At 40.1% G+C, this 11472-nt stretch overlaps 1 protein-coding gene across 1 annotated transcript in view; it reads left to right on the top strand.

Moving 5' to 3' along the window:
* Positions 1–10302, top strand: part of LOC115436986 (arf-GAP with GTPase, ANK repeat and PH domain-containing protein 3-like) — a 22043-nt gene extending 11741 nt beyond the window's left edge. The window contains exon 2 of the mRNA XM_030160031.1: positions 8861–10302. Coding sequence (XP_030015891.1) covers positions 8861–8895 — 35 coding nt within the window. The 3' untranslated portion in view covers positions 8896–10302. The remainder of the gene's footprint in view (positions 1–8860) is intronic.
* Positions 10303–11472: the final 1170 nt, after the last annotated feature.

Raw genomic sequence — 11472 nt, forward strand, 5'->3', positions numbered from 1 at the left:
GGTACGCATACCCCTGGGGGTACGTGAAGGCACTCCAGGGGGTACGTGAGATTTAAAAATATATTTAAAAGTAGCTTCCATGCAAAAATCTTCTAAAAATAATTATTAAATTAATTAAATATTTCAGGAAAATATATAAGTTCATAAAATGAATTTTATATTCAGTAGGCTTTTCAATTTCATTATCCTAAAAACCTGGAGTATTCCCCATACCAGAATGGTTCCACCCAACCTGTCATATGCCACCTAGCATCACCTGTCAATCACTTGAAAACTCAAACAATGGAGTCGTGGTTGAAGCGTAATTCTTTTTGAGAACAGATCTTTTCTGTGATCCCAAAGGAGGACACTTTATGTTGATAATTATTTTTATGTGCACAAATCTTTATTTATAATTAAGTTAATTATTTATTTCTTTTTTTAATTATATCTTTTTATTTCCAAATAGTTCAAGAGAGACCACTACAAATGGAGTTCCAAAGTTTAATAAATCAGACACTGATGGCACAGCACTCTGCTTTAAGTCTTTTTTTTTTTTTCAACCAAAAATGCTTTGCGCTGGTTAGGGGGTACTTGGCTGAAAAAATATTTCACAGGGGGTACATAACTGAAAAAAGGTTGAGAACCACTGCAATAGAGGTTTAGTTTAGGCTTGACAACTGGAAATACTGATTTTGAAGAAATGTAGTGGCTAAAAAAAATGAAAATCACAACTTGATTTTCATAGTTACTTTGATGTTCAGTTTGAGATTTATTGATTAGTTAATCTGAGTTTGATGCCCAGTGTGAGAGAGGTTTATTTATGTATAAATTCATTAATCTAAGTATTTATTGTTTTGATTTAGATTTTCAGGTCAACAGTTATGTGATTTCTAATGACGTCAGAAGTATTGAATCAATATCATTCAGCCTCTAGTATAAAGCCTTCAGGACTTCACATTTTTCACACCATCTAGGGTTGTTATTTGTCTTGTATTCCTAATTCAGTTTCTGTTGTTACCTTATTTTGTTTTAGGCTGAGACAGTGGTCAATTAAATTTGCTTCAGGCATTTTCAGTGTGCATCATCCGTATCCTATGGTGGAAGTGCTCATGTTTCCTGCCAGTGGGGTAGGGCTGGAAACAGATGGCTACTGACAGAGGAAGGGGTTTGGAAAGCAGTGAGTGAGCAACAGATGGAAAGGCGCATATGCCTCCAAGTCCCCTCAGCCTGCCAGCAGTCCCGTGACTAACTGTGGGAAGATTCTGGTCTCATCCAGGTTGGGGATGGATAGAGGATCATGCTGAAGAATGAAGTGTCCTTAGAATAGAAATGGTTATCTGAGAGGGGTTTGTGTCTGGAAATTAAACTGTGATGGGATTCAGATCTCATATAATGGGGGGCTGATGGGAGAGTCATGGCAAAAATGAGCCTGGACTCGAAAGCATTTTCTACAGCGAGAACTGATCTTATTTTGTTTATCTTGTTCTGTTGGAGAGTAATCCCAGTTGTCCTCTGTCTTTAAAGAGAAATGTCACTCTGGGGCTTTTCTGGCCCTCGGGGAATGCATTTTCCTCAGTGAGGAGGAACGTGTTGGATGAAGGAAGCATGGCCTTAATGCTGAGGAGTGTACCGTGCTAGTTATAGGTTTAGTGTTATGAAGTCAGTTATTCGTGCTTTTGGAAAGCCCTGTAATTGAGAACACACAGACTATTTAAAGGTTGCATGGCTGTGGAAATTCAATGTAATTCTCTTAGTAGCTCAGGGACATGTCACAGTTTTCCTCCATCAGTCAGTCTTCAAGGACGTGCCGTGAGTTTGTTTGTTTCCATAAGCTAGAGGATGGCCGGTGTAGTTACTGATGCCATAAGTCACTGATGTGTGATTTACTCCTGTTGCAGAAAAAAAGTATAAAGGCTGGGCTGATTCTTCTCAGGTAGTAGCAATATCACTTGAGAGTGTAAATCCTCACGAAGGCCTCCTTCTCAAATATAGGTTTATAAGGATAAAACATGTTCCCTAATACTTAACTTTGGTGTAAAACACCTAAGGGTAGAATCATGTGATGCATTTGGAACAGCTCAGGCTAGAACGCAGCATATGACATTCGCGCCGCACTTTTCCGTAAATAGAATATCATTTTTCTACATCACCTCTTCTCAGTTTATTATCATTGAACTGAGAATAGTTAAAGCGTCGTCAGCACTGCTCTGAGGTTAGCCCTCTGTCAGTACAGCTTGTTTAACATATGCCAGTTGAGTGTTATCACCCAGGTCCTACATTCCTTTGGTATATGTCATTGTTGTGAAGGTGTTTTGGCATGTCCTCTGTACTTGTGCTGGCAGTCTTCAAAGGATTCACTCGGCAATACGCCAGCCGTTTGCTTTTTTTTTTTTAACGTATTTTTTTGCTGATTGTGAGGAAATAACACATCATTGCTGTAATATGTAGCATTCCCACACCATAGTTAGTTTGAAAAAAGCAAAAGTTTGGTTCTGGTAATGCTGTTGATGTTCCGGGCAACATGTTTTGCGACTTGTGAGTACATTCAGAGGAGTTTGTTCCAGAGAGATGTTTTATTCACAGGGAATCATTGAAGAGGAAGTGTAATGTGACCCCCTTCCATTACTGTTTATACCCCCATTTCCTGCTTTCCCCTGACTGGAATAACCTAAAGTTGTTCCACTGCTGAATCCCCCTGGCCGTGACCCAGGACTCATGTCATGTGGTAGGGTATGTGAACTGCATGTACTACATCCCCTCAAGGAACACACACAGTTCCCATTATGGACCCAACATCTGAGGCGTTTTCAGAATGGCCTGTTGGCACCAGACGACCACTCGAGGCTACAATGATTTACTTCCTGTGGCGTTGTCGATTCACTTATTCTCCCCGTGTTGTGTTTGTAGCCTTATGTGACTTTTCAACCGTGCTGTTTTTACTTGTGACTAGACTGCACTTTTAGAGCAACTGCATTAATATGGAGATTATACTTTAACACGGCAGCATATTAAATCATCTTTTTCCTTCTGTATTTTCCAGGGAAATAGCGGCTTATACTGAGTAAAAATCATAACCTTAATGGCTGTACCAATGTATTTTTCAGGGCTAAATTTGTCATTGTGTTCACAGTGTTCAATTTTCAACCAAAGTGGCTAAAATATCTTTGTGTGTACGAGAGAGCTCTAATGACTTCAGTGCTGCAGTATTTTGTGTACATATGCATAAATCACAGACCGCTGGGAGATTTGCCCTATGTTTAAAAAACTAGAGCCTCTGGCAGAATGATGGCACATTTATCTCAGGGTTCAGCCAAAATTGCAGTAAGCCACAAAATGGCATGACCATCAAATACGAGAATTCAAAATTACTGAGGAAACCATTCATAAGAGTGTTATTCTTAATAGACTGCCAGTAAGGAGCGATGTTACTATGGAGATTTGGAAGAAAAAAAGGTTACCAGAATGCTACTGCGCCTGCTGAACAGCATTCGGTTCACTCTTTTAAAAAAAAAAAAAAAAAATGCAGTGTTTCTGATAGAAGACGGTGGTGCTAAACGATTGTCCTTTGTGAGAACGAACACTCTGCACTGTCCATTTGATATGAGCGGCTGAGAGTTTCGCTCAGGGCTGTGTCGGTGCAGTTTTCCAGCAGCAACATTTTGGATGATGAGATTTTCCTCGTTGAGGAGTCTGGCGTGAAAAGTGCAGTGTTCAGCAGCCTGACACTGTTCAGAGGATGAGCTCTTCTCCATTTGTGTTTGCATCTTGGAACCAAGTGCTGGCCTCAAATAAAATGCTGTACAGTTAAAAGGAAAGAATTATGACACTTGCGGTGCCACACAGTACATCTCAAGCCCTGCTGTGCTCTGGGGCCCATTCTGTTGTGAAATTGGACCAACTGGTGTCTAGAGATGCACCCTGCTGCTGTATTAAGGCATACAGAGCCATTTGTGTCCATTTTGCAAGACATTTTTTTTCTATAGTAAGTGGAATTCTTTGCATTGCTGTGATATTTACTTGTATGTGTATGTGCCAGTTCTCCAGTGATATGTTCTGGTACAAGAAATATGTTTAATATTGGAGATACTATGCATTACTAATATTTTTCATGGGCTTTTGTGAAGATTACTCAATTGTGGCTTTTCACATATTTGGCTTGAGAGTCCTTCAGCTTAAAAAAGTATCTTTTGTTGTGTCAGAATCTGGCATGGGTTCAGCCACTGGCCTGAAATAACTGGCTCCTTATCTAGTTTCAGACAAATTCAAAGCTGCATTTTGTCTTTTTCTGCAATAAAACAATTCTTTCTGTGGTCTTCCCATGCCAATAGGGCCTTATCCTTAATGTGCTGGCACGTGAGAGCCTGTGGATAGTTTTTGGTCCTCTTTGAAAATGAATCCTTTGGCCATGCTCACCTTCATGGACTGTTAGATGTCACGTTTGGAAGAAGCTGATAACTGAAATCTAGGCACAGGTCTTTTGGTATTTGTATGCTTAGGTCTGTCACAGATATTACATAATCACCACATTGTCACAATTATGTGAGCTAGTTGCTGGAATAATTACACAAAATAATTCTGTATGACTGCATGATTTGGTGAAAAACCCACTGTATGTTATTAAGGACAATATTGAAAACATTGAACTGAAAGATACTGCAATAAAAGTATGAAGATATGCACACTGGACCTTTAATTTCCAGGCCTTTTATAATTACGTGCACAGGCCGATGTCCTGAATGTGATTGGGAGTTGATTAATTGTGCATATCTGTTTATGATCATCCATTTGCTTGTGTAAAAACAGTTGGAGGAAAGCTTGCATAGAGAATGAAGTTGGTCATCTTTGTCAAATTTTGTTGCACTTCAAACTTGACAAAACCACATAAGAACTTTTTCACCAAATAGAAAATATTAAGCAAGTGCAAAAAGTGCAGAGGGGACTTCTGAATAATAATAATAATAATAATAATAATAATAATAAATGTTATTTGTGTAGCACTTTCTGAGATACCTACAGATGTAGGTAGGTAGGTGCAAAGAAGAATGCACGATATTCATAAGAGTAAAGACGGAATACCAAAATCATTATACCGTAAGTACTCCAAAAAACACATGTAACACACAAGAACAAAATGTATAATGTACAGCATTAGGACATTCATCTTCTGAACTGCTTTATCCTTGTGAGGGGTGTGGGGTGCTGGAACCTATCCCACCTACCTATGGGTGAAGTTGGCGTATGCCCTGAACGTGTTGCCAGTTCATCGCTGGGCTGACATATAGACGAACAACCAATCATGCTCACATGGACGTGACAATTTAGATGAACTAGTTAACCTATTAATGCATGTCTTTGGATGGTGGGGGGAAGCCGGAGTACCTGGAGAGAACATGCAAACTCCACACAGAAAAGCCCCCATCAGCTGGTCTTTGAATCGAACACAGGACCATCTTGCTGTGAGGCGACAATGCTAACCCATTGCAACACCGTGTCGCCCCAACATCAGGACATTCATTCATTAATTTCCTGAACCCGCTTTATCCTCACTAGGGTCACGGGGGTCGCTTGGAGCCTATCCCAGCTACTTATGGGTGAAGGCGGGGTACACCTTGGTCATGTTGCCAGTTCACCACAGGGCTGACATATAGAGACAAACAATCGCTCTCACATTCACCCCTATGGACAATTGAGATTAACCGATTAACCTATCAGTGCATGTCTTTGGATGGTGGGAGGAAACTGGAGTACCTGGAGAGAACCCACATAGACACGTGGAGAACATGCAAACTCCACACAGAAAGCCCCCCCCTCCCCTATTGACTGGTATTGGAATGGAACCCAGGACCTTCTTGCTGTGAGGCGACAGTGCTAACCACTGTACCACCATGTTGCCCCAACATCAGGATATGTTAAAAGAAATTCTAAAAAGATGAATTTTGAGCAAAAACTTATTTTTTTTTCTTTTAAACTTGTGCTGCGAATAATATATGTGCGTCTATTCCGTGTATGTTATTATTTGTGCAGTTCTCTATAGCTCTTGGGCTCTTTTCGGGTTGGGGTACAGAAGTTGTTGAATATTGCACAGATTGTAAAACTCATTGAGAGGAGTCTATAATTTGTGATATTTGGCTATACAGATAATAATAGTAATAATAATAAATGAGTTAATTGTGAGTATTTGCATGACAGTTAATCATCAACAGAAGTTTCATGACAGGCTTTGGTTCATTTTGCAGTGTAAAAACTCTGGTCGTGCATATTTGCTGATTGCAAAATCTGCTGGTGGATGGGTAGGCAGTACCATGTGTTATGTAACACAAGTAGGTGGCTGGAGTAGCTCTACACGAGTGTGTTGTTTGTGGTGTGCATGTGATTCTTTCTGGTAGTGTGAATCTCCCCACACAGGCCTTTGCCCCTGACCTGGATTGCCGTCTGTTGAATGAAATGCCCTCAGGATATGAATGTAATGTGGAGAGAAGTGGGGTGGGGTGGGGGCATGTGAAGACACAGGGCCACAAATTGGGGTTGTTGAGGTGACTCCACCATCTTTGAAGCCCCTTAAAACTACTTGTGTGGCAGAACCAATCTATACCGTTTCTTACTAAGGATTATAAACACTTTTTTTACTCAGCTCTCTCAGTATGTCTAGGCTCAGAGCAGATAATTGCCCCTGTATTGCACCGACTGCTGGCTCAGACCCCTTTGTTTGCAGCTCCTTCGAGACTAGACATCCTTATTTCTGACAAAGAAGGGATCAGATCTCATCAGATAGAGTGCCTCGAGGGCAGGTCGCCTTAGTTTGTCTGAGCCTCGGCTACTGGTCTGGTATATTTGGATAGATGGGATAATTCAACACAGTATTTCTTCTCTAAAACATCTACACTGCTGCGGATCCACTTTGTGCAATCCCACGTGAGGGTAATTTTAACCTTGATACCACCCTTCAACAGGAATTCATTCACTTTCTTTATCTGCTTAGTCCTGACCCCGGTCACAGGAAAATGAAGCGTATCCCAGCATGCATACGCTGTAAGGCACCGAGGCGCGTGTCTGTCATTGTATACGTGCATATTAACACTCAATACAGATTTCCATCGAAGGTGAAACACATGAGAAGAGTTGATAAATGAATTAGCTCATCTATGGAAAATTAATCAGACAAGTGGAACATTTTGATGTTTTATCACTATTTGTTTATGTAAAGGATACAAGTGCTGCTCTCACTCACCTCTGCTTTTTAATTTCTCAAAATGAGTACCTGCTTGATGAGTCCAGACTTAGCGTCAGTAAGCTCTTTTAAAAAAAAAAACAAATTCAGCATCTTTGTGTGGATTTGTTTGACGTATGTATTCCATGGCTTGCTTTTTCTTTCCTGCAAATATGGTTTGTCGCTCTCAGTGATTCATAATGCATCCACCTGAATGCTGGAAGAACTAAGCAAGCTATTATATGATGCTCTGTGTGAAAAAACTGGTGTGCTGATGATGAGTCATTGAAAATTCTTCTGGTTGCATATGACCCTTCCTGAGTAACACAGCACCTCAGCCTGTACTGACTCAAGGACAGGGATAGCTACTGCAAAACCAAACATGGAGTGGTTTTCGATGACTATGAGTTATTGGACAAGCGGTCTAGCAAAGAAGGACTCTCAAAGAAGCACACTTTAGTTTTCTCCTCAACATAGAAGTGATTTAGTTTGCCTACTTGGAAATCCTTGATAGTTTTGAAGCTGATTTCTGATGCAGTAATTGTTTAGATAAAGGTTGCCATGAACCTTTGTGAGTGTTGTGTTTAGCATATAAAACCTGGATTATTCGGAAAATTGTAATAAACACAGAGGAGTTATTGGACATATAGAAGAGGGGCTCCCATGTGCACAATAGTCAGAGAATAAACTACCTGCATTAAAAATTTGGCCGATCGTCAATGGCTTCTAAGACAGAAGATCAAAAATCACAGCCAAAGATGATCTAAACTCAATAAGGAATATCTGTGATGTCTGCGATTACTTTGATGTAACGTCAGTGCTGACATTTCGGCGTAGAATTTTCATTTAATGCTGTTATTCAGATTTGACACCACCACACAAAGCCAGTGCTGTCTGCAATGAAAAGGTTCCTCAAGCACAACCTGTCGCTAAGCCGCTTTGATGGCTGACATCTTTGACTTGTATTTTCGCCTTGAAAAAGAAGGAAAAATGTCAAACACACGGAGACATGTATGGGATAAATCACGCCCTGACAACTTGGCTCTCTTTATGTTGATGTCATGAATTATTTATTTAACATAGAATTTTTTTTAAAAAAGGCACTTTTCTGAATAGAATAGTTATCCTAGACACATTGTGGTAAACATATATGCAGCACATTTAACACTAAGAACCTGTCAAACCATGAGTCATCAACTGAACGTGATGACTCAAGAAGGAAACAAAATTTAGCAGGTTGTTCATTTGAGGTTTGTTCAGAAACCTTCCTATTGTCTATAAAGTGTGGCTTAAAATGAAGAAAAAAAAAATATATTTATTGCAGCAAAATCTGTGAAATGACTAATCACACTGGGGAGAATATCTCATTTTGTGTTGCATTTTCACATTATAGTGTTAATGATTGGACTGCAATGAAGTCCATGACTAACAATGTTTAGACTTCATTAAAGATCCTGACATGGGGTGTCTTGATAATAGAATTCATTTAGGGTAAATAACTATAATTGATTCATAATGGAAAACATTGCTTCACTTACTGAGGTCTGAACTGATTTGTTTTCATCTTAACGTCTATTGAGCTAGTCATTGATTTTCATTGTTTTCTCTCCCTCATGCATTTGCTGCCGTTGGATCGTCCTGATGGATTCTCAACATCATGCATCTCTGCAGGTAAGCCTCATAAAAACAGAAAAATGATCTATTAGGACCGAATAACAACCACTAATGAGCACTGACCATATTATCTGATATCGGGTTGTGCATATATTAGCTGTTTGTCAGATGAGTCAAGTTTCTAGATATACACTTTATATAATTAGGGGGTTTCCTGCCATATGGACTGTCTGTTCTGTGGCTCATCTAGTGGTCACGACTTCATGACCTCGTACCTTCTGCAGGTCGACATGACATCTGTTAAATTGCATTAATACCAGCGTGTCCGTAAATCTATGCTAAGTAGGTAGGGAGCTGACATTGTGCGTGACAGAAATTAATCCAGGGTCACAATAATTTGACATGCAAAAAGTGCAAAAGGGTTTGTTTTTCATGAGCCAAAATTCCCAGAATGAGGGCATGACAGCCTCTCTTTGGTTTCATAAATGAACAGATTTCCATTCTTGTTATTTCTGACATATGCCCTGTGAAGGAACAGGAGCCTATAGCCCAGGGCAGGCTACAAACAGGGCAATGATAATGTGTTAAGAGGTCTGAACACTAATAGGGTTTCTGAATCACGTGGAATCTTCTGCAGCATTGGGGATTGCTCATAGTCGTAACCTCCAGAGAGTCTCCCAGATGGGGATGCCATTTCAGCTGGCCTACTTCCCTGCCACTCGTAACACGTAGCAATTTGTCCAATCCGTCTGTGCCTCTTCTCTTGCTAAGCCACCCATGTAATTATTGCATACATGTTAGCATCGCTCCTTATGCAGAATTTCCATGTGATTGGGACATATAAGCGACTTGAGCAAACTCTGGTCACATCCTGGCACGGTGCAAGTGTTTTTCTCTAGAAGAGGAGAGTCATGATGAAGCTGGCGGTGACGTCGGTATCTGCTAAAATAATGTGTGAACAGCAACGTAGGAGTGGAACACAACATATACACAGACCCCACATGTATCACAAAAGTGCTAAAGGCAGAACATAGAATTCCTTTTTTCCTTTTTTCTTTTTCTGTGGTGTGCTGTGTGACCACATGTTGTGAGCTGAGAGTATGATGGAGGACGCACAGTGGCCCACACTATTGTAGGTTGGCTTGGTCCCCTGCTGTGGAGGGTGCAATTGAAATGAATATCATCACGACTTGCCGTGCTGTACTGACTGAGCCAGTGAAAATGAAGTCAGCAGTGCTGTACCTACTCCAAACTTGAAAGACAACCCTCTGTTTTCATGCAACGTGCCCTGATTTGACTTAGGAGTGATTCAGCCATGTGTCACCCCCAACACACTCCTCATCACAAAGACCAACTACGGCTCTTTGTCTGCATCCTAAGTACTAACATTTGACTTACTCAAGACATTTTTAGTAGACAGCAGTTCAGAAAACAAGAGCTAATCCATGAGTGTGATGTTGTTAACAGACTTATTTACAATTTTAACACCAGGCTCTAATGTGCAGTTTTAATGAGCATTGTATAATGAGTATTATACTGTCCACTGTCTGCTCATATGAGAGGCCCATAAAAAATGCAGTGTGTGCAATAAGTTCATGTACACTTGCTAAGAATTCATCGTTAGAAATGTTTTTATATTCATGCTTTGATTTTGAAGACGGTTTTTACACTTCCTTTTCCTTTCTTTATGTTCTCCACTCGACATGTTTGTGGTGGTGGAGCAGTCACTGACTGCTCAATAACACTAATGCCATAACATTGTGACCACTGTCAGGAGAAGTGGTAATAGTATTGATTATTTCATTATAATGGCAGCTTTCACTGTGTTGGATATATGAGGCAGCAAATAAACATTTGGTCCTCAAAGCTGATGTGTTGGAGGCAGCAAAATGAGTAATGTAAGGAACTGAGTGATTGTGACCAGGTCCATGTTGTAACAGTGATGACCGTGTCAGAGCATCTCCACAACTGCAGGTCTAGTTTGGTGTTCCTGGTCTGCAGTGGTCAGTGCCAATCAAAAATGGACTAAGGAAGGTTATCAGCACACCTTCAGAGGTTTGGTGGAGTCGAGGCCTCGGGTCAGAGCTGTTTTTGTGGAAAAGGGGAACCTACACAATATCAGATAGGTGGTAATAATGCTCTGCTCCCATAGATGATTGATTGATTGATTGAGATCCCATTATTGTTCTTTAGATACTTTTGGTAGGTTCTAACCACTTTACATTGGGAATGATAAACCAGATCTGGAGGTGTTCTGAACCAGTAGTTTGGACATTATAATTTCTCCCTCATCAAAGTTGCTCAGATCTCTATTCTTGCCCATTTTGCTGTTTCCATCACATAAACCAGAAGGTCTAGAAATTCACTTATTCACCCTAATATATTCCACCCACTGACAGGTCTTATTGTTATGAGATGATCAAAATGAACCCTTTCATGCACGAATTGTTAATAATCTAGTAGTATTTTCTGACATAAAACATATCCAATTGGATTGTTTTAATATCGTATTTCATTAGAATAATACACCGCTATGCATTGCAGTGGATTCCATGTATCAACACATTAACATGTAATGGTATATTGCTGCATTAACAAAACCTACCATTTCAGTGTAATATGTAACTGTCCACTGTGGTGAATGTCTAATGAATATAACAAAATGGAAA

Source organism: Sphaeramia orbicularis, chromosome 17 (assembly GCF_902148855.1).
Source record: "Sphaeramia orbicularis chromosome 17, fSphaOr1.1, whole genome shotgun sequence".
NCBI lineage: Eukaryota > Metazoa > Chordata > Actinopteri > Kurtiformes > Apogonidae > Sphaeramia > Sphaeramia orbicularis.